The 27,395-nt window shown below is 46.4% G+C and overlaps 1 protein-coding gene across 2 annotated transcripts in view; it reads left to right on the top strand.

Annotated features, from left to right (window-relative positions):
* The first annotated feature begins 2,018 nt into the window (after positions 1-2,018).
* The window catches only part of LTBP3 (latent transforming growth factor beta binding protein 3), a 103,019-nt gene continuing 77,642 nt past the window's right edge, over positions 2,019-27,395 (top strand). Inside the window, exons 1-3 of one of the 2 annotated variants that reach the window (XM_056527451.1) lie at positions 2,019-2,923; positions 6,876-7,166; positions 10,730-10,944. In XM_056527451.1, coding sequence (XP_056383426.1) covers positions 2,686-2,923; positions 6,876-7,166; positions 10,730-10,944 — 744 coding nt within the window. In that variant the 5' untranslated portion in view covers positions 2,019-2,685. Of the gene's footprint in view, positions 2,924-4,138; positions 4,398-6,875; positions 7,167-10,729; positions 10,945-27,395 lie in introns of those variants that run through there. The other variant, XM_056527452.1, reaches the window with a different exon arrangement.

Genomic DNA, 27,395 nt, shown 5'->3' with positions numbered 1-27,395 from the left:
AGCTGAGTACCCGGCGTTGCCCGGTTTTTCCTTCCTAATCCTTGTTGGGGAGGAAAATAAACAATTCCTCCCCAACCCGACCTCCCATTCTGACCTCCTATCTCGACCTCCTATCCCAATCTCCCATCCCATCCTCCTATCCCGACCTCCCATCCAGTCCTCCTATCTCGACCTCCTATCCAGACCTCCTATCCAGACCTCCTATCCCGACCTCCTATCCCGACCTCCTATCCCGTCCTCCTATCCCGACCTCCTATCTCGACCTCCCATCCCGACCTCCTATCCCGACCTACTATCCCAACCTCCTATCCTGACCTCCTATCCCAACCTCCTATCCTGACCTCCTATCCCATCCTCCTATCTCGACCTCCTATCTCGACCTATCCCGTCCTCCTATCTCGACCTCCTATCCCGTCCTCCTATCCCGACCTCCTATCCCGACCTCCTATCCAGACCTCCTATCTTTACCTCCTATCCCGTCCTCATATCCCGACCTCCTATCCCATCCTCCTATCCCGACCTCCTATCCCGACCTCCTATCCAGACCTGTAATATGTGACCAGGCATTGAAATATCTCCAGCCGTACTGAAGTTATGATGGAACATACATTTCCCATTGATTTGCATGGGACTTTAAACAAAAACCCTGACCCTCTCAAATGGGGGTAGTTAAGGGTTAAATGAACTATCCTATATTTTAATTGGACATATTAGTAACATGTGACCAAGTATTATCGAAATATCTTCAGCCTTTTGGTAGTTATGCAGTAACATATATTTCACATTGACTTGTATGGGACTTTAAACAGAAACCCCGCTCCTGGCAAATGGGGGTGAGTAAGGGTTAAATTACCTATCCTATGTTTGTTGTTGACATATAAGTAACATGTGGCCAAGTTTCATGTTAATATCTTTAGCCGTTTGGACGTGATGCTGGAACATACACACATACACAAATACATACATACACACACATACATACATACATACATACATGCACATATATCTAACGTATACACACACATATATATATATATATATATATATATATATATATATATATATATATATATATAGCATATAGCACCTGCACAACATATACTGTACACACACTTAGGCCATGTTTACATGTCGGAATTTCCGTGCTGAATTCTACATTAGAATTTGGCATGGGGATTCTGCTGCAGCAGAGTCCCATTTATTTCAACTGCGGTATTCTACTCCGCTGTGCACACGGCGGAATTTCTGCGCCAACTGTTTCCGGCGTGGAACACGTTCATTTTTTCTGCAGACACCGCACAGAATGCATAGCTGTCTATATGATGGTGCATTCCCGCTTGGTCCTCACCGAGATTTTCTGTGCAGACATTCCATAGTGTGAACATAGCCTAAGACATAACCACCTCCAGAGACCCCCGTGATCAGACACTTATCCCCTATCCTGTGGACAGGGGATAAGTTGTGTTCTCCAGAGTACCCCTTTAACATACCTATAGGCACTAATACAGGATCAAAAATATTCAAATGTAAAATAATAAATATGAGGTTGGATCCATTTTCTAAGCTATGTATGTATGTTATATATTGCTTTCCATATGTTCCACATAAGTAATATATTATAGCCTGTTTAAGTTTTCCTCAATGTTTTAATACCTTATTTTTAAAGCAAAACGTGTTGCCGAATGGTTCAGTAGGAGACACAAGTGCGGTGTATTTTTTTATTCACTATCTCTGATGTCTCATAAATGTGTCATTTTACTTGTCTGATCCTTTTACCTGTTCCTCTACCGTTCTTGCCCCGCACTGTTTGCCGCACTGACCTATGATTGTGTCGCTTGCACTCAGGATATTCTCTTTTGTGCTTTTACTCTAAACATTTAGCTCTATGTAACTTTTTTTGTTCTCCCTCTTTTCCAGACTACTCCCACCTTCGGTGCCTGTCCCTCCTCCCCTGCCTGCCTCTCTTACTCCCTTTTTTCCCCCTCCTCCGTCTTCCTGTTTTCTCACTCTCCGTTTCTTCCCTGGCTGCTCTCAAGACATTGCTCTCATCCGGAAAAACCTTTCTACCAGAGCCTCCGGCTTCAGTGACTGTCACTGTCTATGTGTGTGTCTGCATCTGACTGTGAGAACTTTCCCTTTGTTTCCTCTAGCTGACTTGTTTTCTTTTTCTCCTCCAGCGTTCCTTCCTCATCATCATTTCTCACATTCCAGTCGCCCCTTCTTTAATTTTTTTCTTTCCCTTTTTTTTTTCTTTTTTCTTTTTTTAGCCACTTTTTATTCACTGGTAGGTAATACCATTCTAAGCGCAGAATTCTGGAAGTAGGTATAATCTAGCTGCGGACGCCATTGTATGGGACACTATAGTAACAGCAGAGACCGATATGTAGGTAAAGAGATTTTTGGAGCATCAGTCCAGCAAGTATACGCAGCAAATTAGGTGACTCAGTCGAAGAGCCGCCACTAACTTTACGCACAAGTACACATAGCAGCACAGCTTTAATAGGACAGTCACACCGAGTAGAAGCAACAAACATAGTTAAATTCTTTTGCCGTGAAAAGTGTCCCATATAGGATGAGGTAACGGGCAATGACGACCAGTGACGGAGAGGTGTCGAACAAACAAAACTAAATACACAAGGACAATCGGACAACACACACAGGGCAAGTTTTTTTCTTAACCTAATCATGGCATGTTCCTATCTCGCCTTCTCTATCCTCATCCTCTGGTTGGGAACGTTTTTCTGTTACTTTTCTTTGGCTGCTTCGCGTGAGCGCTTCAAGGTGGTATTTGCCCCGGTGGTGTGCAAAAGGACATGTCACAAAGGCTACTGTCATGACGTCTGCAAACCGGGGAGCAACATGACGCTGATAGCCGAGAATGGAGGTTCCACCGACACGCTTACGGGGTCCGGATTTAGAGTGGGTGAGTATGGCACGCAGTAATTCATCCTTGTCTATTCCCTGTCCAGGATAAGTGAACAATGACAATGGGGGAGATTTATCAACACCTGTCCAGAGGAAAAGTTGCTGAGTTGCCCATAGCAACCAATCGGATCGCTTCTTTCACTTTTGAAAAGGCCTCTGAAAAATGAAAGAAGCGATCTGATTGGTTGCTATGGGCAACTCAGCAACTTTTCCTCTGGACAGGTGTTGATAAATCTCCCCCAATGACTTCTACGTAGGTAGAAAGTAACACAGACACCAGAAAGGAATGTTATAGCACAATAAGGAACTAATGGATTTTTACTGCGGCCCACTGATTAACATTGGCTGCTGTCCAGAAGGGTGGCACCATGACACAAGCGAATAGGAATTTCCATGGCGGTGATGATAAAGATAGAAATTTCTACAAGATGGAAAAAGATACCTGGGCTCTGCATAGAAATGTGTTGCTGATATCATTGTTCAATCCTGCAGTCGTCTCTGTTTACATAGATGTGTTGGTTAGAAGGCCAAGTTGTTATAGTAGGCGATTATAGTGATTTTGTCTAGGAAACACCATCTCAGAGATATTTTAAGACTTAGATCAGTGGTCTCCAGACTGTGGACCTTAAAGGGTACCTTTCATCAAAAAAAACTTTTGATATATTATAGATTAATGTATGCAGAATAACTTTCCAATAGTATGTTATTAAAAAATATGCTTCTTTCTATTTAATTTTCCACTTTGAAAAAATGACCACTAGGGGTCTCCCTACCAGTCCTTTTTTATAGATTTCAGACTCATGCTGGAGTCCTAAATCTCAAACTGCAGACGGGACACAGACAAACTCAGCACTGCTCCCTGCCAGGAGTTTGTCTGTGTTCCGGCTGCAGTCTGAGATTTAGGACTCCAGCATGAGTCTGAAATCTATAAAGAAGGACTGGTAGGGAGACCCCTAGTGGTCATTTTTTCAAAGTGGAAAATTAAATAGAAAGAAGCATATTTTTTAATAACATGCTCTTGGAAAGTTATTTTGCACACATTAATCTATAATATATCAAAAGTTTTTTTGATGAAAGGTACTCTTTAAGATGTTGAAAAACTACGACTCCTAGCATGCCCGGACAGCCAGCGGCTGTCCGGGCATGCTAGGAGTCGTAGTTTTCCAACATCTTGAGGTCCACAGTCTGGAGACCACTGTCTTAGATCTTGAAGACCTCATCAATCCAAGCCACTTTTCGTTATTCACACTATCTACACTGTCAATTATGCCTGATGAAGCGCAGATGCGCGAAACGCGTTGCATGCTGGGAATAAAGCTATTTGCTTATACTACTATCTGGTCCCTCAGCGCCTGAAGTTCCATTTTTGGAGGTGGATTGTGGTTATTTCTGGTTACTTGTGTAATGGCAGCAGTGGGCTATTGATATATACTCCTCTCCATGTTGTGCTGGCCGTTGCACAACATTTTACGGTAAGCGCTCGTTCACATTTGGCGTTTGTCATTATTAGCAATATTACACTATGGAGCGCTCCTTCTCTCCCTTTTTCTAATATCGTCTGACATCATAGTAGAGAATGACAAGTTTTACCACAACTGGAGTGTGAAAAGAAATCAATGGTGGACCAGTAAACTTTAACACTGGAAAGAGTTCTTTACAGTAACAGAAGTCAGATTACGCCAAAACCTAACTAATAGATATGGGAGGGAGAATGACGGTCTTCAAAAAGAGATATATGCTTTTCTAATGACAAATGGCTATAAATATTTTAGCATAGAATTATCTACCATTGATCTGAGATCGTCTAAAATTGATGCGATTTTTTTGACCTGCGTTACAATTGTTCACAAAGAATTTTAATAATGTATATTTTTTGGTCTTATTTTAAATGTTATCATATTTGTAAATTATGTTTCATTGTGATGTGTGATGAAATGTAGTTTTTATTTTGTATGTATGTGTCCCTGTATTATTTAAATCCGTTGCAATTCTTATTTTACATTAAGAAAAAAAACATTTACCCTTTTATCATATAAGATCAACATAGTAACTGTTTTAGTACACTTTAATGGTCACTGTCATTTCAAACAACTTCCCTCTGTTTGATATGTAACATATTCGTAAATCAACATATTCGTGAATCAATAAATATTTATATTTACTCAATAACCCCCCAAAAAAGGCCCTAAAGTTTTGGCCACTTGGTCTTACTCCCTAAAAACTAATGTCCGTGGCCTTTTGTTAGGCTCAGTCTGTCTTTAGCAGCAGAGAGACCAATATGTGGGAGTGGGGCTTAGCTAGTACTGTGGGAATGCAAGCAGAGGTTGCCTGTCTCCTCCAGAGGGTCCACATATAGCCTGAAAGGTAAATCAAGGCTTCTCTATAATATCTGAGCGCCCATAAAATTCTGGGCAGCTATTCCTCGTGTATCTTGTCAACATCATCAGCAGAAGCTTCTTTCTTAGACCAGGGCTGCTTTTGTGAGGTGACCCTTTCCTTGCTATGATTATTTTTGTTCACATAGCAATTGCAAAGCTGGTGCATTATTAATCCCCTTTTACCACCATATGCTTTCTACAGTAATGTCTTGTAAATCATCTCCTAACATGTACATTCCAGTGCACTTTTTCGAGGAATATGTCATGTTATAGCAGAGAGGACTATGTGCTGTGGTGTGATTGAGAAGTAAGGGAAGGGAAGTCCAGATGTAAACACTGAAGGCAAGCAGCTGAGGACTTCACTACCCCCTGGACTGAAGACTACCAGTAAATGTGCATCGTGTATGGGAATCTTATGGGCTAAAATATTGAAAGCCCTAAAACCTTATCACCACTCTTGTTTAAAAAATGATTTTAAAAGTACAGGTACACCTTACATATCAGCTTGAAGAATATGCTCTACTTTAATAACCATAATGAAGGTAATGGCCCGCTCACATAACCTCCTCGCACGGCCGTATGCTCCAGCACAGTGAACACCAGGATAGATGGATCAGCCAGCGTAATAGAAATCCTCCATTTATTAGAGTTTGAGGATAAAAGTCACCAGAAATCTATGCTTAGATGAAGGGTCATTGAACTGAAACATGTCCATGCTTTGATCTGTGCATTTTCTGATATCTGCTGTTGTCACTTGCTGGTGATTTTTATGCTCATATTCTAATAAAAGGAATATTTTTATTATGCTGGCGGATCCATCTTTCCTTAAAGGGTACCTCTCATCAAATAAATGTTTGATATATTTTAGATTAATGAACGTTGAATAACTTTCCAATAGCATGTTAATGAAAAATATGCTTCTTTCTATTGTATTTTTCCCGATCAGTCCTGTCAGCAAGCATTTCTGACTCATGCTGGAGTCCTAAACACTCAGAGCTGCCAGCCTGCTTTGTTCACAGCCAAACAGGCTGTGAAAAAAGCAGGCTGGCAGCTCTGAGCGTTCTCCTTTGTGAACAAAGCAGACTGGCAGCTCGTAGTGTTTAGGACTCCTGCATGAGTCTGAAATGCTTACTGCCAGGACTGGTAGGGAGACCCCTAGTGGTCATTTCTTCAAAGTGGAAAATTAAATAGAAAGAAGCATATTTTTTAATAACATGCAATTGTAAAGTTATTCTGCATACATTAATCTATAATATATCAAAAGTTTTTTTGATGAGAGGTACCCTTTAAATAACCATACTTCTTTTTAACTAACAACAAGGAATCTGAAGTAGGGAACAGGGACAAAATAAAGAAATGTAAAAAAATATACAGCCTTCTCAGCAGCAACAAAAAATACAGCCTTCACAAATAAAAAACACTAAATAAATCCTGCTTGTCCAGTGCTAATAATATAGAAGTCATCCATGTCTATGCAGGTGGCTTACTTCCAGCCACCCTACAAATCTATGAATGTACACCTTCAATAATATAGTCTGCATATTAATATGTCATTTGTTCATCTATTCACAGTGGTCTGCCCCATGCCATGCATGAATGGTGGCCAGTGCTCCTCCAACAATCACTGTCTATGCCCTCCAGAATTTACCGGGAGATTTTGTCAGTTCCCTGCTGTTGCCGGAGGGGGTGTGGGGCGAAGTCCAAGTGAAGGGAGTGAAGGAGAAGGACTGGAGACCTCAGGGAAGCACGCAGTCTACGCTGTGCAAGTCATTACAGGAGAAGATGATCCTGAAGGCAAAGGGGTGAAGATTAGCCAGTCTGCTCTTACTGTACCACTGGGGCCTGGACACAGCTCTTCGGAAGGTATTTTTTTAATGAACCCTAAATATTTTGCTTAAAATGACCTGTTCTGGACTTAAAAGTAAATCCACTTGAGAGAGGTATTCTTATCTGGTACCTTAAAGGGGTACTCCGGCGCTTAGACATCTTATACCCTATCCAAAGGATAGGGGATAAGATGCCTGATCGCGGGGGTCCCGCCGCTGGGGACCCACGTGATCTTGCACGCAGCACCCCAGTTAAAATCAGTCCCCGGAGCATGTTCGCTCCGGGTCTGATTACCGGCGACCACGGGGCAGGCGGTGTGTGACATCACGCCTCAGCCCCCGTGTCACGTCACGCTCCGCCCCTCAATGCAAGCCTATGGGAGGGGGCGTGACAGCATTGCTGTCTATGCATTTCCGAGCAGTTCTAGTGCTAGTGTAATAAAGAAAACTGTGTCCCTGTAGCTTAATGTGACTCGTGTAATGATTGGCTGAGGCGCGCACACCCTCTGCACACCCTTGGCTACAGGGACACAGTTTTCTTCTTTACAGGGGGATATAGTTTTCTCCATCCCCACTACCCTCTATCACGACGACAGGGACACAGTTTTTCTGCATATCTCCCTGCCGCTTAGACAGACTTTGGAGCGCAGCCAGAAGAGCACTCCACAGCCTTTCTCCCACCCTCCCGCACCACACATCTACCACCCGCCCGTGCCGCACATCTACCACGTGCCCACTAGCTGTTGCAAGACTACAACCCCCAGCCTGTCCTCATTGTAAGAGCATGCTCAGTAGTCTTACAACAGCTAGCAGGCGGGTGGTAGATGTGTAAGCAGGTGGGAAAAAGGCTGTGACGGGCTCTTCTGGCTGTGTTCCACAATCTGTCTAAGCAGATGGGAGATGAACAGATAAACTGTGTCCCTGTCCCTTTGAGAAAGTGTAGCAGAGATGGAGTGAGAGGGAGCAGGGATGGAGAAAACTGTGTCCCGTAGCCGAGGGTGTGAGGAGGGTGTGCATGTCTCAGCCAATCACTGCACGAGTCACATTCGGCTACGAGGACACAGTTTTCTTCATTACACCAGCATGTACTGTCAGCACCCACTGCATAAGGAATGCGCTCTGGAAATTTTCAGGGTGGGCATTCCACAAATAATCCACCACGTGGACATACGTTAGAGTGAAAGCACTTGGCTGATTTGCTTGGGATAATATGCAACAAATCTGCACGAAAAGCTGTGCAGATATTACCTTCCCCACTGATTTCAAATTTACAACCTATATTAATATTCTGCAGATTGTAGAGTCCGCACCACTGCTCATTTATGTGTGTGGATAAGAGTTCAAAAATCACAGTTACTTAACTGGTACTGGAATTGACTGTGGATTAATAGTCATGGAAATTTCTATGAGGAAAATCTGCAGCAAACCAGCGTAGTGTGTGTTTACCCTTATGGAAAATTCACAGGCTATACAATAAATGGCTGAAATATGTGAATCCCACCTTTGGGACTCACATCTATCTTGAAACTGAGGACCCTCAAGAGGCCTGGAAGTAACTGCAGGAGGTGGTTGGGAAGCCCAAAACAGCTAAGTGTGTTGCTAACATAAGTCCCATTGATGATAATATAAATTGTATACACAGGCTAAAGGGGTTGTCCAATATTAGAAAAATGCTGCTTGCAAAAACAGCACCACTTCTGTTCATAGGTTATGTGTGGTATTGCAGCTCGGCACCACTGAACTGAATCGGACTGAGCTGCAGTACTACAACCAACCTGTGGACAGGAGTGGTGTAAAAAAAAAAAAGTGTTTATCTAATACTGGACAACCCCTTTAACACCATAATCTACTGTTTCTGTAATGCACGATCTGAAGATAGAGATTCAGCCCAGTGCAGTGCCACCCCAGGTGAATAAACCGCTACACAGTGACCAACTAAATTAATGGCCTTACGATGTAATACATATTTGGGGTGATTCAGAGAGACACTCTTTGTAGTCACTGAAGATTCTAGCTACTTGATGAGGAACATAAGCCAGTGCAATATTTTAGGCATACAAGACATATTAAAGGGGTACTCCGGTGGAAACCTTTTTTTATTTTTTTTTATTTTTTTTTAAATCAACTGGTGCCAGAAAGTTAAACAGATTTGTAAATTACTTCTATTAAAAAATCTTAATCCTTCCAGTACTTTTAGCTGCTGAATATTACAGAGGAAATTCTTTTCTTTTTGGAACACAGAGCTCTCTGCTGATTCCCGAGCACAGTGCTCTCTGCTGACATCTCTGGCCATTTTAAGAACTGTCCAGAGTAGGAGAAAATCCCCATTGCAAATATATGCTGCTGTGGACAGTTCCTAAAATGGACAGAGATGTCAGCAGAGAGCACTGTGCTCGCAATGTCAGCAGAGAGCACTGTGTTCCAAAAAGAAAATAATTTCCCTAGTAGTATTCAGCAGCTAATAAGTACTGGAAGGATTAAGATTTTTTACTAGAAGAAATTTACAAATTTGTTTAACTTTCTGGTACCAGTTGATTTAAAAAAAAAAAAAGTTTTCCACCGGAGTAACCCTTTAAGAAATACAATGGCACATTGATTACCGTATATACTCGAGTATAAGCCGACCCAAATATAAGCCGAGGCCCCTAATTACACCCCAAAAACCAAGGAAAAGTTATTGACTCGACTATAAGCCTAGGGTGGGAAATACATAATCCCCCCCATGTAATCATCCAGACCCCTGTCATCATCCAGACCCCCGTCATCATCATCGCCTGTCAATCCCTTCATCAGTGGTCTTCAACTTGCGGACCTCCTGATGTTGCAAAACTACAACTCCCAGCATGCCCGGACAGCCATCATCTGTCCAGGCATGTAGGGAGTTGTAGTTTTGAAACCTCTGGAGGTCCGCAGGTTGAAGGCCACTGCGGCCTTCGTCATCATCCAGACCCCCCTTTTGTTTTGTACTCACCTCCCCTCGGCGGGAAGTTAAGGTGAGCTGGTCCGGGCCATCTATGCTTCAGGGACCGTCCGGTGGGGAGGGTTGGTCATTGCGGGCTGTCCATTTTCACCGGTGGGGGGCCTCTTCTCCGCGCTTCCGACCTGGCCCCCGACTAGTGACGTTGCCTTGACGGCGACGCACAGGGACGTTCATGCGCAACGTCCCTGTGCGTCGTCGTCAAGGCAATGTCACTATTCGATGGCTGTCCAGGCATGCTGGGAGTTGTAGTTTTGCATCTGGAGGTTCGCAGGTTGAAGACCACTGAGAAGGGATTGACAGACGGAGAGTTCACTCGAGTATAAGCCGAAGGGGGCGTTTTCAGCAGAAAAATCGTGCTGAAAAACTTGGCTTATACTCGAGTATATATGGTACTTTGAACTTTATTTGTATTGTTGGGAGTCAAAAAGAGCAGCCCTCCACCCATCACCAATTTGTATTATGTTCTATCGATATGTCCGTGGTAAACCAACCCTTTCAGGGTGATAATTCTATAGTAAATGCTCCATGTGTTGAGTAGATGAGCTACTTCATATATATATTTTCCATGTCTGCCTCCACATCATTCTGATGTATATTCTCGTTGTTATCTCTTCTCATAGTTCAGGTTCTTCCACCGCTTTTAAATGTCCGAGTTCATCACCCACCCAACGCATCCATCCAAGTTCATCGTATCGAAGGCCTTGGAGCTGAAGGAACAGCAGGAGGTGGTGGCCAACACTTACTCCCTCACCCTGAAGTAAATAAGGCAATATCCCGTCCTGTCACCTACAAACCCCTTGGTAGATGTTTTCAAGACACCCTTCCCAAACAAGCTGTAAGTAATAATTTGAAAAAAATAGTTGGTGATGCATTTGGTCTTTAACGTTGGCTAAGATCAAGTAGATCTGGCGATGCATGAGGAAATATGGTCACATTCAAATCAGAGTTACTGCCTGTTACTAATATGTGAATCATGAAAGGAGCATGAGCATGTACAAAAAGATACTGGGGGGGCTGTATTAAAGGGGTACTCTGCCCCTAGACATCTTATCCCCTATCCATTGGAAAGGGGATAAGATGTCTGATCGCGGGGGTCCGGACGGACCCCCGCGATCGGACATCTTATTCCCTATCCAAAGGATAGGAGATAAGATGTCTAGAGGCGGAGTACCCCTTTAAAACCCATGTGTCACACAGTGCTTTTGTTACGCCGAGCGCTCCGGGTCCCCGCTCCTCCCCGGAGCGCTCGCAACATCCCCGCTACTGCAGCGCCCCGGTCAGATCTACTGACCGGGTGCGCTGCGATACCGCCCCCAGCCGGGATGCGATTCGCGATGCGGGTGGCGCCCGCTCGCGATGCGCACCCCGGCTCCCGTACCTGACTCGCTCTCCGTCGGTCCTGTCCCGGCGCGCGCGGCCCCGCTCCCTAGGGCGCGCGCGCGCCGGGTCTCTGCGATTTAAAGGGCCACTGCGCCACTGATTGGCGCAGTTGGTCTAATTAGTGTGTTCACCTGTGCACTCCCTATGTATACCTCACTTCCCCTGCACTCCCTCGCCGGATCTTGTTGCCATTGTGCCAGTGAAAGCGTTCCCTTGTGTGTTCCTAGCCTGTGTTCCAGACCTCCTGCCGTTGCCCCTGACTACGATCCTTGCTGCCTGCCCCGACCTTCTGCTACGTCCGACCTTGCTCTTGTCTACTCCCTTGTACCGCGCCTATCTTCAGCAGTCAGAGAGGTTGAGCCGTTGCTAGTGGATACGACCTGGTTACTACCGCCGCTGCAAGACCATCCCGCTTTGCGGCGGGCTCTGGTGAATACCAGTAGTAACTTAGAACCGGTCCACTAGCACGGTCCATGCCAATCCCTCTCTGGCACAGAGGATCCACCTCCTGCCAGCCGAATCGTGACAGTAGATCCGGCCATGGATCCCGCTGAAGTTCCACTGCCAGTTGTCGCCGACCTCACCACGGTGGTCGCCCAGCAGTCGCAACAGATAGCGCAACAAGGCCACCAGCTGTCTCAACTGACCGTGATGCTACAGCAGCTATTACCACAGCTTCAGCAATCATCTCCTCCGCCAGCTCCTGCACCTCCTCCGCAGCGAGTGGCCGCTTCCGGCCTACGACTATCCTTGCCGGATAAATTTGATGGGGACTCTAAGTTTTGCAGTGGCTTTCTTTCGCAATGTTCCCTGCACTTGGAGATGATGTCGGACCAGTTTCCTACTGAAAGGTCTAAGGTGGCTTTCGTAGTCAGCCTTCTGTCTGGGAAAGCTCTGTCATGGGCCACACCGCTCTGGGAACGCAATGACCCCGTCACTGCCTCTGTACACTCCTTCTTCTCGGAAATTCGAAGTGTCTTTGAGGAACCTGCCCGAGCCTCTTCTGCTGAGACTGCCCTGCTGAACCTGGTCCAGGGTAATTCTTCCGTTGGCGAGTACGCCATCCAATTCCGTACTCTTGCTTCCGAATTATCCTGGAATAATGAGGCCCTCTGCGCGACCTTTAAAAAAGGCCTATCCAGCAACATTAAAGATGTTCTGGCCGCACGAGAAATTCCTGCTAACCTGCATGAACTCATTCATCTAGCCACTCGCATTGACATGCGTTTTTCCGAAAGGCATCAGGAGCTCCGCCAGGATATGGACTTTGTTCGCACGAGGCGTTTTTTCTCCCCGGCTCCTCTCTCCTCTGGTCCTCTGCAATCCGTTCCTGTGCCTCCCGCCGTGGAGGCTATGCAAGTTGACCGGTCTCGCTTGACACCTCAAGAGAGGACACGACGCCGCATGGAGAATCTCTGCCTGTACTGTGCCGGTACCGAACACTTCCTGAAGGATTGTCCTATCCGTCCTCCCCGCCTGGAAAGACGTACGCTGACTCCGCACAAAGGTGAGACAGTTCTTGATGTCAACTCTGCTTCTCCACGCCTTACTGTGCCCGTGCGGATATCTGCCTCTACCTTCTCCTTCTCTACTATGGCCTTCTTGGATTCCGGATCTGCAGGAAATTTTATTTTGGCCTCTCTCATCAACAGGTTCAACATCCCGGTGACCAGTCTCGCCAGACCCCTCTACATCAATTGTGTTAACAATGAAAGATTGGACTGTACCGTGCGTTACCGCACGGAGCCCCTCCTAATGTGCATCGGACCTCATCACGAAAAAATTGAGTTTTTGGTCCTCTCCAATTGCACTTCCGAAATTCTCCTTGGACTACCGTGGCTTCAACGCCATTCCCCAACCCTTGATTGGTCCACAGGAGAGATCAAGAGCTGGGGTACTTCTTGTTTCAAGGACTGTCTTAAACCGGTTCCCAGTACTCCCTGCCGTGACCCTGTGGGTCCCCCTGTAACCGGTCTCCCTAAGGCTTATATGGACTATGCTGACGTATTTTGCAAAAAACAAGCTGAGACTTTACCTCCTCATAGGCCTTATGACTGTCCTATTGACCTCCTCCCGGGCACTACTCCACCCCGGGGCAGAATTTATCCTCTGTCCGCCCCAGAGACTCTTGCTATGTCTGAATACATCCAGGAAAATTTAAAAAAGGGGTTTATCCGCAAATCCTCCTCTCCTGCCGGAGCTGGATTTTTCTTTGTGTCCAAAAAAGATGGCTCCCTACGTCCTTGCATTGATTACCGCGGACTTAATAAAATCACGGTAAAGAACCGCTACCCCCTACCTCTTATCTCAGAACTCTTTGATCGTCTTCAAGGTGCCCACATCTTTACCAAACTGGACTTAAGAGGTGCTTATAATCTCATCCGCATCAGGGAGGGGGACGAATGGAAAACTGCATTTAACACCAGAGATGGACACTTTGAGTATCTAGTCATGCCCTTTGGCCTGTGCAACGCCCCTGCCATCTTCCAAGACTTTGTTAATGACATTTTTCGTGATCTCTTATATTCCTGTGTTGTTGTGTATCTGGACGATATTCTGATTTTTTCTGCCAACTTAGAAGAACATCGCCAGCATGTCCGCATGGTTCTTCAGAGACTTCGAGACAATCAACTTTATGCCAAAATGGAGAAATGTCTGTTTGAATGTCAATCTCTTCCTTTCCTAGGATACTTGGTCTCTGGCCAGGGACTACAAATGGACCCAGATAAACTCTCTGCCGTCTTAGATTGGCCACGCCCCTCCGGACTCCGTGCTATCCAACGTTTTTTGGGGTTCGCCAATTATTACAGACAATTTATTCCACATTTTTCCACTATTGTAGCTCCTATCGTGGCTTTAACCAAGAAGAATGCCAATCCTAAGTCCTGGTCTCCCCAAGCGGAAGACGCATTTAAACGGCTCAAGTCTGCCTTTTCTTCTGCTCCCGTGCTCTCCAGACCTGACCCATCTAAACCCTTCCTATTGGAGGTTGATGCCTCCTCAGTGGGAGCTGGAGCAGTCCTTCTACAAAAAAATTCTTCCGGGCATGCTGTTACTTGTGGTTTTTTTTCTAGGACCTTCTCTCCGGCGGAGAGGAACTACTCCATCGGGGATCGAGAACTACTGGCCATTAAATTGGCACTTGAGGAATGGAGGCATCTGCTGGAGGGATCAAAATTTCCAGTTATCATTTACACCGATCACAAGAATCTCTCCTATCTCCAGTCTGCCCAACGGCTGAATCCTCGCCAGGCCAGGTGGTCGTTGTTCTTTGCCCGTTTTAACTTTGAAATTCATTTTCGCCCTGCCGACAAGAACATTAGGGCCGATGCTCTCTCTCGTTCCTCGGATGCCTCGGAAGTAGAGGTCTCTCCGCAACACATCATTCCTCCTGACTGTCTGATCTCCACTTCTCCAGTCTCCATCAGGCAAACTCCTCCAGGGAAGACCTTCGTTTCTCCACGCCAACGTCTCGGGATTCTCAAATGGGGTCACTCCTCCCACCTCGCAGGCCATGCGGGCATCAAAAAGTCCTTGCAACTCATCTCTCGTTTCTATTGGTGGCCGACTCTGGAGACGGATGTTGTTGATTTTGTGCGGGCCTGTACTGTCTGTGCCCGGGATAAGACTCCTCGCCAGAAGCCTGCTGGTCTCCTTCATCCTCTGCCTGTCCCCGAACAGCCTTGGTCTCTGATTGGTATGGACTTTATTACAGACTTACCCCCATCCCGTGGCAACACTGTTGTTTGGGTGGTCGTTGATCGATTTTCCAAGATGGCACATTTTATTCCTCTTCCTGGTCTTCCTTCAGCGCCTCAGTTGGCAAAACAATTTTTTGTACACATTTTTCGTCTTCACGGTTTGCCCACGCAGATCGTCTCGGATAGAGGCGTCCAATTCGTGTCAAAATTCTGGAGGGCTCTCTGTAAACAACTCAAGATTAAATTAAACTTCTCTTCTGCTTATCATCCTCAATCCAACGGGCAAGTAGAAATAATTAACCAGGTCCTAGGTGACTATTTACGGCATTTTGTTTCCTCCCGCCAGGATGACTGGGCAGATCTTCTACCATGGGCCGAATTCTCGTACAACTTCAGAGTCTCTGAATCTTCTGCTAAATCCCCATTTTTCGTGGTGTACGGCCGTCACCCTCTTCCCCCCTCCCTACTCCCTTGCCCTCTGGTTTGCCCGCTGTGGATGAAGTGACTCGTGATCTTTCCACCATATGGAAAGAGACCCAAAATTCTCTTTTACAGGCTTCATCTCGCATGAAAAAGTTTGCCGATAAGAAAAGAAGAGCTTCCCCCATTTTTGCTCCCGGAGACAAGGTATGGCTCTCCGCTAAATATGTCCGCTTCCGTGTCCCCAGTTACAAACTGGGACCACGCTATCTGGGTCCTTTCAAAATCTTGTGCCAAATTAATCCTGTCTCTTACAAACTTCTTCTTCCTCCTTCTCTTCGTATTCCCAATGCCTTTCATGTCTCTCTCCTTAAACCACTCATCATCAACCGTTTCTCTCCCAAACTTGTTTCTCCCACTCCTGTTTCCAGTTCTTCTGACATCTTCTCCGTGAAGGAGATACTGGCCTCCAAGACGGTCAGAGGGAAAAAATTTTTTGGGGTTGATTGGGAGGGCTGTGTCCTGAAGAGAGATCCTGGGAACCTGAGGACAACATCCTAGACAAAAGTCTGGTCCTCAGGTTCTCAGGCTCCAAGAAGAGGGGGAGACCCAAGGGGGGGGTACTGTTACGCCGAGCGCTCCGGGTCCCCGCTCCTCCCCGGAGCGCTCGCAACATCCCCGCTACTGCAGCGCCCCGGTCAGATCTACTGACCGGGTGCGCTGCGATACCGCCCCCAGCCGGGATGCGATTTGCGATGCGGGTGGCGCCCGCTCGCGATGCGCACCCCGGCTCCCGTACCTGACTCGCTCTCCGTCGGTCCTGTCCCGGCGCGCGCGGCCCCGCTCCCTAGGGCGCGCGCGCGCCGGGTCTCGGCGATTTAAAGGGCCACTGCGCCACTGATTGGCGCAGTTGGTCTAATTAGTGTGTTCACCTGTGCACTCCCTATGTATACCTCACTTCCCCTGCACTCCCTCGCCGGATCTTGTTGCCATTGTGCCAGTGAAAGCGTTCCCTTGTGTGTTCCTAGCCTGTGTTCCAGACCTCCTGCCGTTGCCCCTGACTACGATCCTTGCTGCCTGCCCCGACCTTCTGCTACGTCCGACCTTGCTCTTGTCTACTCCCTTGTACCGCGCCTATCTTCAGCAGTCAGAGAGGTTGAGCCGTTGCTAGTGGATACGACCTGGTTACTACCGCCGCTGCAAGACCATCCCGCTTTGCGGCGGGCTCTGGTGAATACCAGTAGTAACTTAGAACCGGTCCACTAGCACGGTCCACGCCAATCCCTCTCTGGCACAGAGGATCCACCTCCTGCCAGCCGAATCGTGACAGCTTTTAATGTAAAGCATACAGCAATGATGGTTTCAGCAGCAGGATATGTGTTATGATATTTCGCTGCACGGCTGAAACTTGCCATGGAAGTTCCATTCAAGTCTAAGGGATTTATGGCAAATCTGTATCCTGATCAGGCTTCAGTCACACTACGTTTTGTACATACGGGTGCCGGATCCGGCGGGGGGAGGGGCAAACCGGGTGCTCCCATACCCCAGCCAGATCAGCCCGTGACTCCATTTACTTTAATGAGCCGACCGGAGTCAAACGGTGACTCCGGTCGACTCAGTTTTTGACCCGTATGCGGTTTCCTGACCGGACCTAAAACCGTAGTATACTACGGTTTTAGGTCCGGTCCAAAACTGAGCCGACCGGATGTCACCGTTTGGAATACCCCTTTAAATTAACTGACCCACATCTCTAAGGGAGAGCGCTCCCATGAGATGCATGGAGGAGGCGAGTTGAACCCCGGAGAGGAGAGCCAGAGCACCGTACAGGAGATCGCGGGGGGTCCCAGCAGTCATACCCCCTCCGATCAGACACATATCCCCTTTCTTTTTGATAGAGGATACATTTTCCTACATGGGACTACTCCTTTATAGGGGTACTCCAGTGCAAAACTATTTTTTTTTAGATCAACTAATGCAAGAAAGTTATACACAGTTCTAAATTACTTCAATTTAAAAATCTTGATCCTTCCAGTACTTATCAGCTGCTGTATACTACAGGGGAAGTTGTATTTCTTTCTGGAGTTCTTTTCAGTCTGACCACAGTGCTCTCAGCTAACACCTCTGTCCATGTCAGGAACTGTCCAGAGCATGAGAGGTTTGCTACAGGGATTTACTTGTATTCTGGACAGTTCCTAACATGGATAGAGGTGTCAGTAGAGAGCACTGCAGTCAGACTGAAAAGAAATCCAAAAAGAAAATAACTTCTTCTGGAGCATAGAGCAGCTGATAAGTACTGGAAGGATTAAGATTTTTAAATAGAAGCCATTTACAAATCTGTTTATCTTACTGGCACCAGTTGATTTAAATAAAAAAAATATTCCACCGGAGTACCCCTTTAAGAAAAGAAGGATCAGACAACATTCATGACCCATTTGTTTCCTGACACCTGCTATGGAAAGAAAGTTGGGAGGATTCTTTACCAGTAGATAGTCAGCCGATCACGCTGAAATAAGCAGGTTCTGCCAACTTTAATCTAATGTGTATGTCCATTTCAAAAGAGTATTTCAAAATTCTATATAATCGAGTAGGGATGTTTTTTTTTTAAATATAAAACAGTGCATACTTACCTGACCTGATCCCTGAAGCTGCTGCTCTATTGGCTCCAAGTCCCTGCTGTTCTTCTTTTCCTCTGACAATTTGTTTGGGCTGGAAAGGCCTGTTCATCCAACCACTGTCTGAGGCAGGACCCCCGCATAGCCAGTCATTGTATGAGCAGGCATTTTCTGCAACAACAAAACTTGACAAGAAATGGGGTGCAGCGGGGACCAGGAGCCGGCACAACAGCTGCAGGGACCAGGACAGCATTTATTTTAAAAGGACCTTCATTCCATTATTAAAATGGATGCTTGAAATACAACTTAGAGAGTCCTTTTACATTGGAAAATAATTGCTATAATAAGGGCCAGTTGATGGTATAGCGGGTCGATCGTCACTTGATTAAAGGCGCATTTAGTGGTTTTTAGATGTATGTTTGATATATTAAAATTCTTTGCCGTTTGTTCAGCTCTTCACGTCATCTTCCGACCTGCATTTCCAATAAAAAAATGTTATTTCTATTACATAACTGGTTTACCCTGCATTCCTTCTTTTTATACATCAGTATTTGAGCCAGGATTTGGCATTAGTTGATTTTTAGCTTTATGAGAACCACAAATCATTTATTGCTGATAATAACTCCATCAGGGGCTTTATGCCATTTAGGCAGATCAGTTTTTACCGATTCAGTGACCAGAGATGTAATGAGAAAGAATATATATTGCTTGGCATCTTGCGCACAGTGCCGGTTGAGGTGTGTTGGGTCTGCGGACGGTCGGCTTGGAGTTTGCGTTAGGGGATGTGCCTCGGATGTGGGGGGGTCTCGGGGTGGGGGTCTTGGTGTTGGCGTGTCATTATTGTGGGGTCCCTGGGGGTGGCGCTGGTTCGCTGGGTGTTGGAGGCGTGGAGAGGGTTGGTGGAGGGCCCCAGGGTGGGGACGTGGGGGGGCGTCTGTTGGGCAAGAAGGCGTTTTGGATGTTTGCCCTCAGGGCGGTCTGCCCGTGAGGTTTGGGCCATGGATTGGACCTCATTGCTGTGTGCTGGGGGTCCTTGGGGCTGTGTCTTCTTTGCTTGACATGTGTGTGCAGGGTTGTATCTTGATGTGTTTGACATGTATGTATGGTCATGGTTGGTGACTGTGCTTGTGCGGGTGTGCGGTGGTGCCAGATTAGGGTCCGGACCATGTTTTCTTGCTGCTGATTTTGGGTTTGTTGTGTGGCTCAGTTTCATTAGTGTTTTGGCATGTTGTGTGTGCTGGGGGACCTCTGTGGCTGTGCGCGTTGCTGCGTGGGGCGCGTCGGAGGTTTCATCCTGCCTGCTTTATCCTATGATCCTAAATAAGGTGCAAAGAATCTGCAGGGCACCTAAAAAAAATTAATTAAGCAAAATAAAATAAAACAACTAAAAAAAAGAAATACATAAGCAAGCTTTTATAGATGTCCCCCCCCCCCCCCCCCCCCCCATTGTCTTCTGCAGGACAATGTCATTTTCTACCTCTTCTGGTTTATGGTGTGGGATTGCAGAAACTTTAGGAAATGTGAATGTTATTAGATTATGGCCGCAGAATGGAGTCTTTGTCTTGTCCAGTATTGTCAATTCCCATTAATTTGGTTTTTGTTGCACGCATGACTTACTTTTAAAATGAGCCTAAGGCTCAGTTCACATTAGAATTACACAGATCCGTGCTCCCGTGTGATTTATGTAACCAAAAACCAGAACATATCCCTTCAGAGGGACCAGATGGACCGTACAAAAATAAGACTTTGTAAACCTTTACTTTCTGCTAACATCTATTCCTGTGTTTTAGTTAAAAATATGGAAGGATAATGGGCTCCTATAAAGCTAGTGTGAACTTCAACATCATTATTATTAGACTGGCAGTGATAGGAATACAGGTTTTAGCAGCAATGATATAAAATAGCTTACTGGTTAAAGAAGGAGTATCATGGGGAAAAACGTATCCCCTATTGAAAGGATAGGGGATAAGTTTTACATCGCAGGTGTCTGGCCGCTGGGACCCCCTGTGATCTCCTGTACGGGGCCTCGGCTCTCCTGGGAGCTGTGCGTCACGACCCCCACACAGAGTGGCGGCCACTATGCCACTCCATATATCTCTATGGGAGAGCCGAAGATAGACAAACGGCTCCCCCATAGAGAAATATGGAGGAGGCGTGCGGGACGCCACTTCGCGTGGGGGTCGTGACGCACCGCTCCCAGGGAGAGCCAGGCTCCGTACAGGAGATCTAAAACTTATCCCCTAACCTTTGTATAGGGGAAACATTTTCCCCATTCTATATTTCCTTTAATGTGACTTCTGCTACAATAAAAAAGGATAGGGGATAACATGTCTGATTGTGGACCCCCGCAATCTCTGCATGTCTTCAGTGTACAAAGCCCTGCTTGTCTTCGCTGCAGAGAGCCCTGCTTGTCCTCAGTGTGCAAAAACCATGCTTGTTCTCGGTGTACAGAGCCCTGCTTGTCCTCAGTGTAAAGAGTCCTGCTTGTCCTCAGTGTACAGAGCACTGCTTGTCCTCAGTGTACAGAGCCCTGCTAGTCCTCAGTGTACAGAGCCCTGCTTGTCCTCAGTGTACAGAGCCCTGCTTGTCCTCAGTGCAGAGCCCTGCTTGTCCTCACTGCACAAAACCCTGCTTGTCCCCAGTGCACAGAGCCCTACTTGTCCAGAGTGCACAGAGCCCTGCTTGTTCTCAGTGCACAGAGCCCTGCTTGTCCATATTGCACAGAGCCCTGCTTGTCCTCAGTGCACAGAGCCCTGCTTGTCCACATTGCACAGAGCCCTGCTTGTCCTCAGCGCACATAGCCCTGCTTGTCCTCAATGTACAGAGCCCTGCTTGTCCTCACTGCACAGAGCCTTGCTTGTCCTCAGTGTACAGAGCCCTGCTTGTCCTTAGTGTACAGAGCCCTGCTTGTCCGTAGTGTACAGAACCCTGCTTGTCCCCATAGCACAGAGCCCTGCTTGTCCTCACTGCACATAGCCCTGCTTGTCCTCAATGGACAGAGTCCTGCTAGTCCTTACTGCACAGAGCCCTGCTTGTCCTCAGTGTAGAGAGCCCTGCTTGTCCTCAGTGTAGAGAGCCCTGCTTGTCCTCAGTGTAGAGAGTCCTGCTTGTCCTCAGTGTACAAAGCCCTGCTTGTCCTTAGTGTACAGAGCCCTGCTTGTCCTCAATGTACAGAGCCCAGCTTGTCCTCAGTACACAGAGCCTTGCTTGTCCTCACTGCACAGAGCCCTGCTTGTCCTCAGTGTACAGAGCCCTGCTTGTCCTCAGTGTACAGAGCCCTGCTTGTCCTCAGTGTACAGAGCCCCGCTTGTCCTCAGTGTGCAGTGTACAGAGCCCTGCTTGTCATCAGTGCACAAAGCCCTGCTTGTCCTCAGTACACAGAGCCTTGCTTGTCCTCACGGCACAGAACCCTGCTTGTCCTCACTGCACAGAGCCCTGCTTGTCCTCAGTGTACAGAGTCCTGCTTGTCCTCAGTGTACAGAGCCCTGCTTGTCCTCAGTGTACAGAGCCCTGCTTGTCCTCAGTGTACAGAGCCCCGCTTGTTCTCAGTGTGCACAGTGTACAGAGCCCTGCTTGTCCACCCACACTTCTTGAATTTAGACTGCTCACAGAGACACACAGGCAATAGCTGTAGAGACAAAAAATATACAATTTTTTTTAACCAATGTATATAACAAATATCCATATAGTGGTATTATCTACATTATATAAAAAGTTTTTGTTAATGACAGGTACACTTTAACGGCATAGAGCCCTGCTTGTCCTCAGTGTACAGAGCCCTACTTGTCCTCAGTGCACAGAGCTCTGCTTGTCCGTAGTGTACAGAACCCTGCTTGTCCCCATAGCACAGAGCCCTGCTTGTCCTCACTGCACATAGCCCTGCTTGTCCTCAATGGACAGAGTCCTGCTAGTCCTTACTGCACAGAGCCCTGCTTGTCCTCAGTGTAGAGAGCCCTGCTTGTCCTCAGTGTAGAGAGCCCTGCTTGTCCTCAGTGTAGAGAGTCCTGCTTGTCCTCAGTGTACAAAGCCCTGCTTGTCCTTAGTGTACAGAGCCCTGCTTGTCCTTAGTGTACAGAGCCCAGCTTGTCCTCAGTACACAGAGCCTTGCTTGTCCTCACGGCACAGAGCCCTGCTTGTCCTCACTGCACAGAGCCCTGCTTGTCCTCAGTGTACAGAGCCCTGCTTGTCCTCAGTGTACAGAGCCCTGCTTGTCCTCAGTGTACAGAGCCCCGCTTGTCCTCAGTGTGCAGTGTACAGAGCCCTGCTTGTCATCAGTGCACAAAGCCCTGCTTGTCCTCAGTACACAGAGCCTTGCTTGTCCTCACGGCACAGAGCCCTGCTTGTCCTCACTGCACAGAGCCCTGCTTGTCCTCAGTGTACAGAGCCCTGCTTGTCCTCAGTGTACAGAGCCCTGCTTGTCCTCAGTGTACAGAGCCCTGCTTGTCCTCAGTGTACAGAGCCCCGCTTGTTCTCAGTGTGCACAGTGTACAGAGCCCTGCTTGTCCACCCACACTTCTTGAATTTAGACTGCTCACAGAGACACACAGGCAATAGCTGTAGAGACAAAAAATATACAATTTTTTTTAACCAATGTATATTACAAATATCCATATAGTGGTATTATCTACATTATATAAAAAGTTTTTGTTAATGACAGGTACACTTTAACGGCATAGAGCCCTGCTTGTCCTCAGTGTACAGAGCCCTACTTGTCCTCAGTGCACAGAGCCCTGATTTTAATCAATGCACAAAGCCCTGCTTGTCCTCTTTGTACAGTGCCCTGTTTGTCCTTAGTGTACAGAGCCCTGCTTGTCTTCAGTGTAAAGAACCCTGCATGTCTTCAGTGTAGAGAGCCCTGTTTGTCCTCAGAGTACAGAACCCTGCTTGTCCTCAGGGTACAGAGCCCTGCTTGTCCCCTGTGCACAGAGCCCTGCTTGTCCTCAGTGCACAGAACCCTGTTTGTCCTCATTGTACAGAGCCCTGCTTGTCTTCAGTGCACAGAGCCCTGCTTGTCCTCAGTGCCCTGCTTGTCCTCAGTGCCCTGCTTGTGCTCAGTACACAGAGCCCTGCTTGTTCTCAGTGTACAGAGGCCTACTTGTCCTCAGTGCACAGAGCCCTGCTTGTCATCAATGCCCTGCTTGTCCTCAGTACACAGAGCCCTGCTTGTCCTCAGTGCCCTGCTTTTCCTCAGTACACAGAGCCCTGCTTGTCCTCAGTGTACAGAGGCCTACTTGTCCTCAGTGCACAGAGCCCTGCTTGTCCTCAGTGCCCTGCTTGTCCTCAGTGCCCTGCTTGTCCTCACTGCACAGAGCCCTGCTTGTCTTCAGTGTACAGAACCCTGCTTGTCCTCAGTGCACTCACGGCACAGAGCCCTGCTTGTCTTCACTGCTTAGAGCCCTGCTTGTCCTCAGTGTACAGAGCCCTGCTTGTCCTCAGTGTACAGAGCCCCGCTTGTCCTCAGTGTACAGAGCCCCGCTTGTCCTCAGTGTACAGAGCCCCGCTTGTCCTTAGTGTGCACAGTGTACACAGCCCTGCTTGTCATCAGTGCACAAAGCCCTGCTTGTCCTCAGTGTACAGAGCCCTGCTTGTCCACCCATACTTCTTGTATTTAGACTGCTCACAGAGACACACAGGCAATAGCTGTAGAGACAAAAAATATAGAAAATTTTTTAACCAATGTATATTACAAATATCCATATAATGGTATTATCTACATTATATAAAAAGTTTTTGTTAATGACAGGTACACTTTAACAGCATAAAAGGTTACTGTTGTCTCAGGTTTTCACAGGTTGCAGTGCGGCCCGTGACATTACATCACTAGTCAGGTGTTCAGAGGGAACCTGTCTTTGCTTCAATGGGTGAAGTGATAAATGGGTGGGAGGGAGATCATTCTGCAAGAAAACACTGGTCTATTGCAAGGAAAGGATCACAGGTGCATTTCAATGGGTGGGGTGTGGAAAGAAGAGAAATTAGCTCTCACTTACAAACAAGGAATCATGGGACTTGTAGTTTAAGGGAATGAACTCCAACAGAAAATTTCCAGTTCACAAAAATATAGCCACAGCATTATGGTAATCTCACAACATAGCCATTTAGCCCCAAGACAAGCACAGATCCTTCCTAAGCAGGTCCATCACTTTCTGGCAGGTACATACTAAAATAACCTTATGGTGGATAACCCCCTTATATGCATCTTTAGAGACTTTTTTTCTTACTCTACAGCATCTATCAGTCGGCTTATTGTGTGCAAAAATGTTGGCACAAGAACGGTACAGCATCTCAAGCTTTTCATCAAGAAAAGCTCCATATAAAACAAGTCACACCTCCTTGTTGCATAATGATGCGCAAAAAGCACATGAATTCTGCCACAATTGCAACAGTAGGTCTGTCCAGTGTTCCTACACAACAATTATGCCTACAGATACTGAAAGTATTCCCACAAAACACACCCATCTGTTTTTCTTGGAGCCACAATGGTGGTAGTTGCTGTTAGTCACAATCATGGAAGTATAAAGGAGAATGATACCACTTTTTTTTAAAGATGTAAACAGTGTCCTACCCACATCTCTTATTGCCTGGACGTCAAAACCAGTCCTTGTTGTGATCTCAATACAATACTACAGTCTTCAGAAAATAGTGAAAGCCAAATAGTAAGTACACTAGAGTACAGTAATCCCCAAAACTCTGTCCACAACATAAAAGTATTCTATAAATTGCGCTATCCATAAAACACTGGCCATAGAATCGTCACATAGAAGTATCCATAGAGCAATTTACCAATATAGCATTGTCCATAAAAGGAGAATATAATATTTTACATGGTAGGTAACAATCAATCTACCGTAATATTTCTGTTTTAAAGGAGAACTGTAGTGCAATATAACTTATCCCTTATCCGAAGGGACCGTTCCGTCCTCGTTTGACGTGGTGGCTTACAAACCCCCTCCATGTATCCCATAGTGATACATGGAGGGGGCAGCCCCAAAACAGGAGATCGCTGTGGGCCTTGTGGTCGGACCCCCGTGATCTATAACTTATGCCCTATCCTTCAGATAGGTTTTTAAGTTATATTGCACTACAATTCTCCTTTAAGGTACTCATACAGGGAGTCTCCAGCTTTTGCAAAATAATAGCTGGAGGCTGGCTATTTGGGAAACACTGCTTTAGACATACCTTTTCTGAACCCACCAAATTCAGTGGGTTCGGAAGACTGTCTAAAGTATATGGCGCCTGCCCATTCTCTCCCAAAAGAAAAAGGGAAGGTGTGATGTATTTCTGACGCTATTGTTTTTGTAAATATAACCCAATACCCCTCCCCTCTCCATAAAGGACACATGGATGTACAGGTGTGCTAAACACTCATTAGTATGGAGAGGACGGGAAACAAATATTCAGCGCAGGGGTCGTGATGCGCCACTCCAGGGGAGAGCCCTGTACAAGAAATCGGGGGGGGGGGGGGGGTGGAGGGGGCAGTCAAACCTCCGCAATCTAAAACTTTTTTTCTAAGTTTTTCACCACAAGATTTCTCCTTTAAAAGAGTTATTCAATGTAATATAAAAAAAAAAATTATAATATGGTGCTGGGAGGGAGTGGCAGGGGGAATAGAATAAAAACATCTATACTTACCTAGTCCCAGTGTCCCACTAGTCCCCCACAGCTCCTGTTTGGCTCCATCTTGCCCCAAATCCTCTCTTTTATTTCTCCTTTCAGGGTAAGCACTTGTTGCAGGACCTCCTGACTAAGTCAGCCACTGGCTACAGGCTTGTTCTGTTTTGGCCAGTGATTGGCTGAGCAGGCAGGTCCTGCAACAAGTGCTCATCTCAGAGAAAGGATGAAAGAAGGGGCTAGGGTGACCAGATAGAGCCAAACGAGAGCTGTGAGGGACCAGCGCAGGATTGGGTATTATTTTATAAAACACTGGATAACCGCTTTAAGCTGAAATATTACTTTCTGTCAAATATGTGGGAAACGCCCTAGTTTTTATTTTTATTATTCACTGTCCCATCACAAAAATTCATCATTATTATACCGTAGGACCATGTCCCATTTGGGGGCTGCAGCAGAGCAGGATTTGTTGCACGGTGATAGGTAGGTTACCATAAGCCAAAAAGATACATAAATATATATGGGGGAGATTTATCAAAACTTGTGCAAGCAATCAGTGAAGCAGTTGCCCATAGCAACCAGATTCTAACTTTTATTTACCAAAGGCTTTTTTTAACCCCTAGAGGATGCATGACTTATAGCAGCCTGCAGTAATGATGTGCAGATAACAATGAACAATGTTGAACTTAAAGGGGTACTCCGCCCCTAGACATCTTATCCCCTATCCTGTCAGATCGCGGGGGTCCCGCTGCTGGGGACCCCTGGTATCTCGGCTGCAGCACCCACCTCAATGGCTTTCGGCAACGCTGGAGGCTTCGGATCCCGACCACACGAACGAAAGAGCGTGACGTCACGTCTCTGCCCCCGTGTGATGTCACGACCCACCCCGCCCCCTCCCATAGGCTTGCATTGAGGGGGCGGAGCGTAACGTCACACGGGGCGGAGCCGTGACGTCACAACGCTCCGGCCCCGTGATCGACAGTATTCAGAACCGGAGCGAACACGCTCCGGGGACTGATTTTAACAGGGTGCGGCGTGCAAGATAAGATGTCTAAGCACCTGAGTACCCCTTTAACAACTGTGAATAAGCCCCATCCCTAGTAAAAGTTTAAATCTTTTATCCATTTTTCAAATAAAATAATATAAACAAAAATAAATATAAACATATTTGATATCACCACATGCGTAAATGTCCAAATTATGTAACATTAATGAAACCGCACGGTCAATGGTGTAAACGTGAAAAAAATACCAAAATCCTGAATTGCTGATTTTAGGTCACTTCATATAGCAGAATAAAATGAATAAAACGTGATCAACAAGTCCCATCAAAAAATAAAAATGGTACTGATAAAAACTACAGATCAGGTCCCAATAAATAAGCCCTCATACATCCCCCTATGCGGAAAAATAAGTGTTTTATGGGTCAGTAGAGGACCTTATTAAGCATACTCATTTTCATACTATAAGTTATCATTCTTTTAAAGTAGTAAAATAAAACAAAACCTATATAAATTGGGTATTGTCTTACTTGTACCAATCTACAGAATATAGATAATCTGTCA

Source organism: Hyla sarda, chromosome 6 (genome assembly GCF_029499605.1).
Source record: "Hyla sarda isolate aHylSar1 chromosome 6, aHylSar1.hap1, whole genome shotgun sequence".
NCBI classification, from domain to species: domain Eukaryota; kingdom Metazoa; phylum Chordata; class Amphibia; order Anura; family Hylidae; genus Hyla; species Hyla sarda.
Note: the sequence above shows the minus strand (reverse complement) of the source record. Positions and strands in the feature narration are given on the sequence as shown.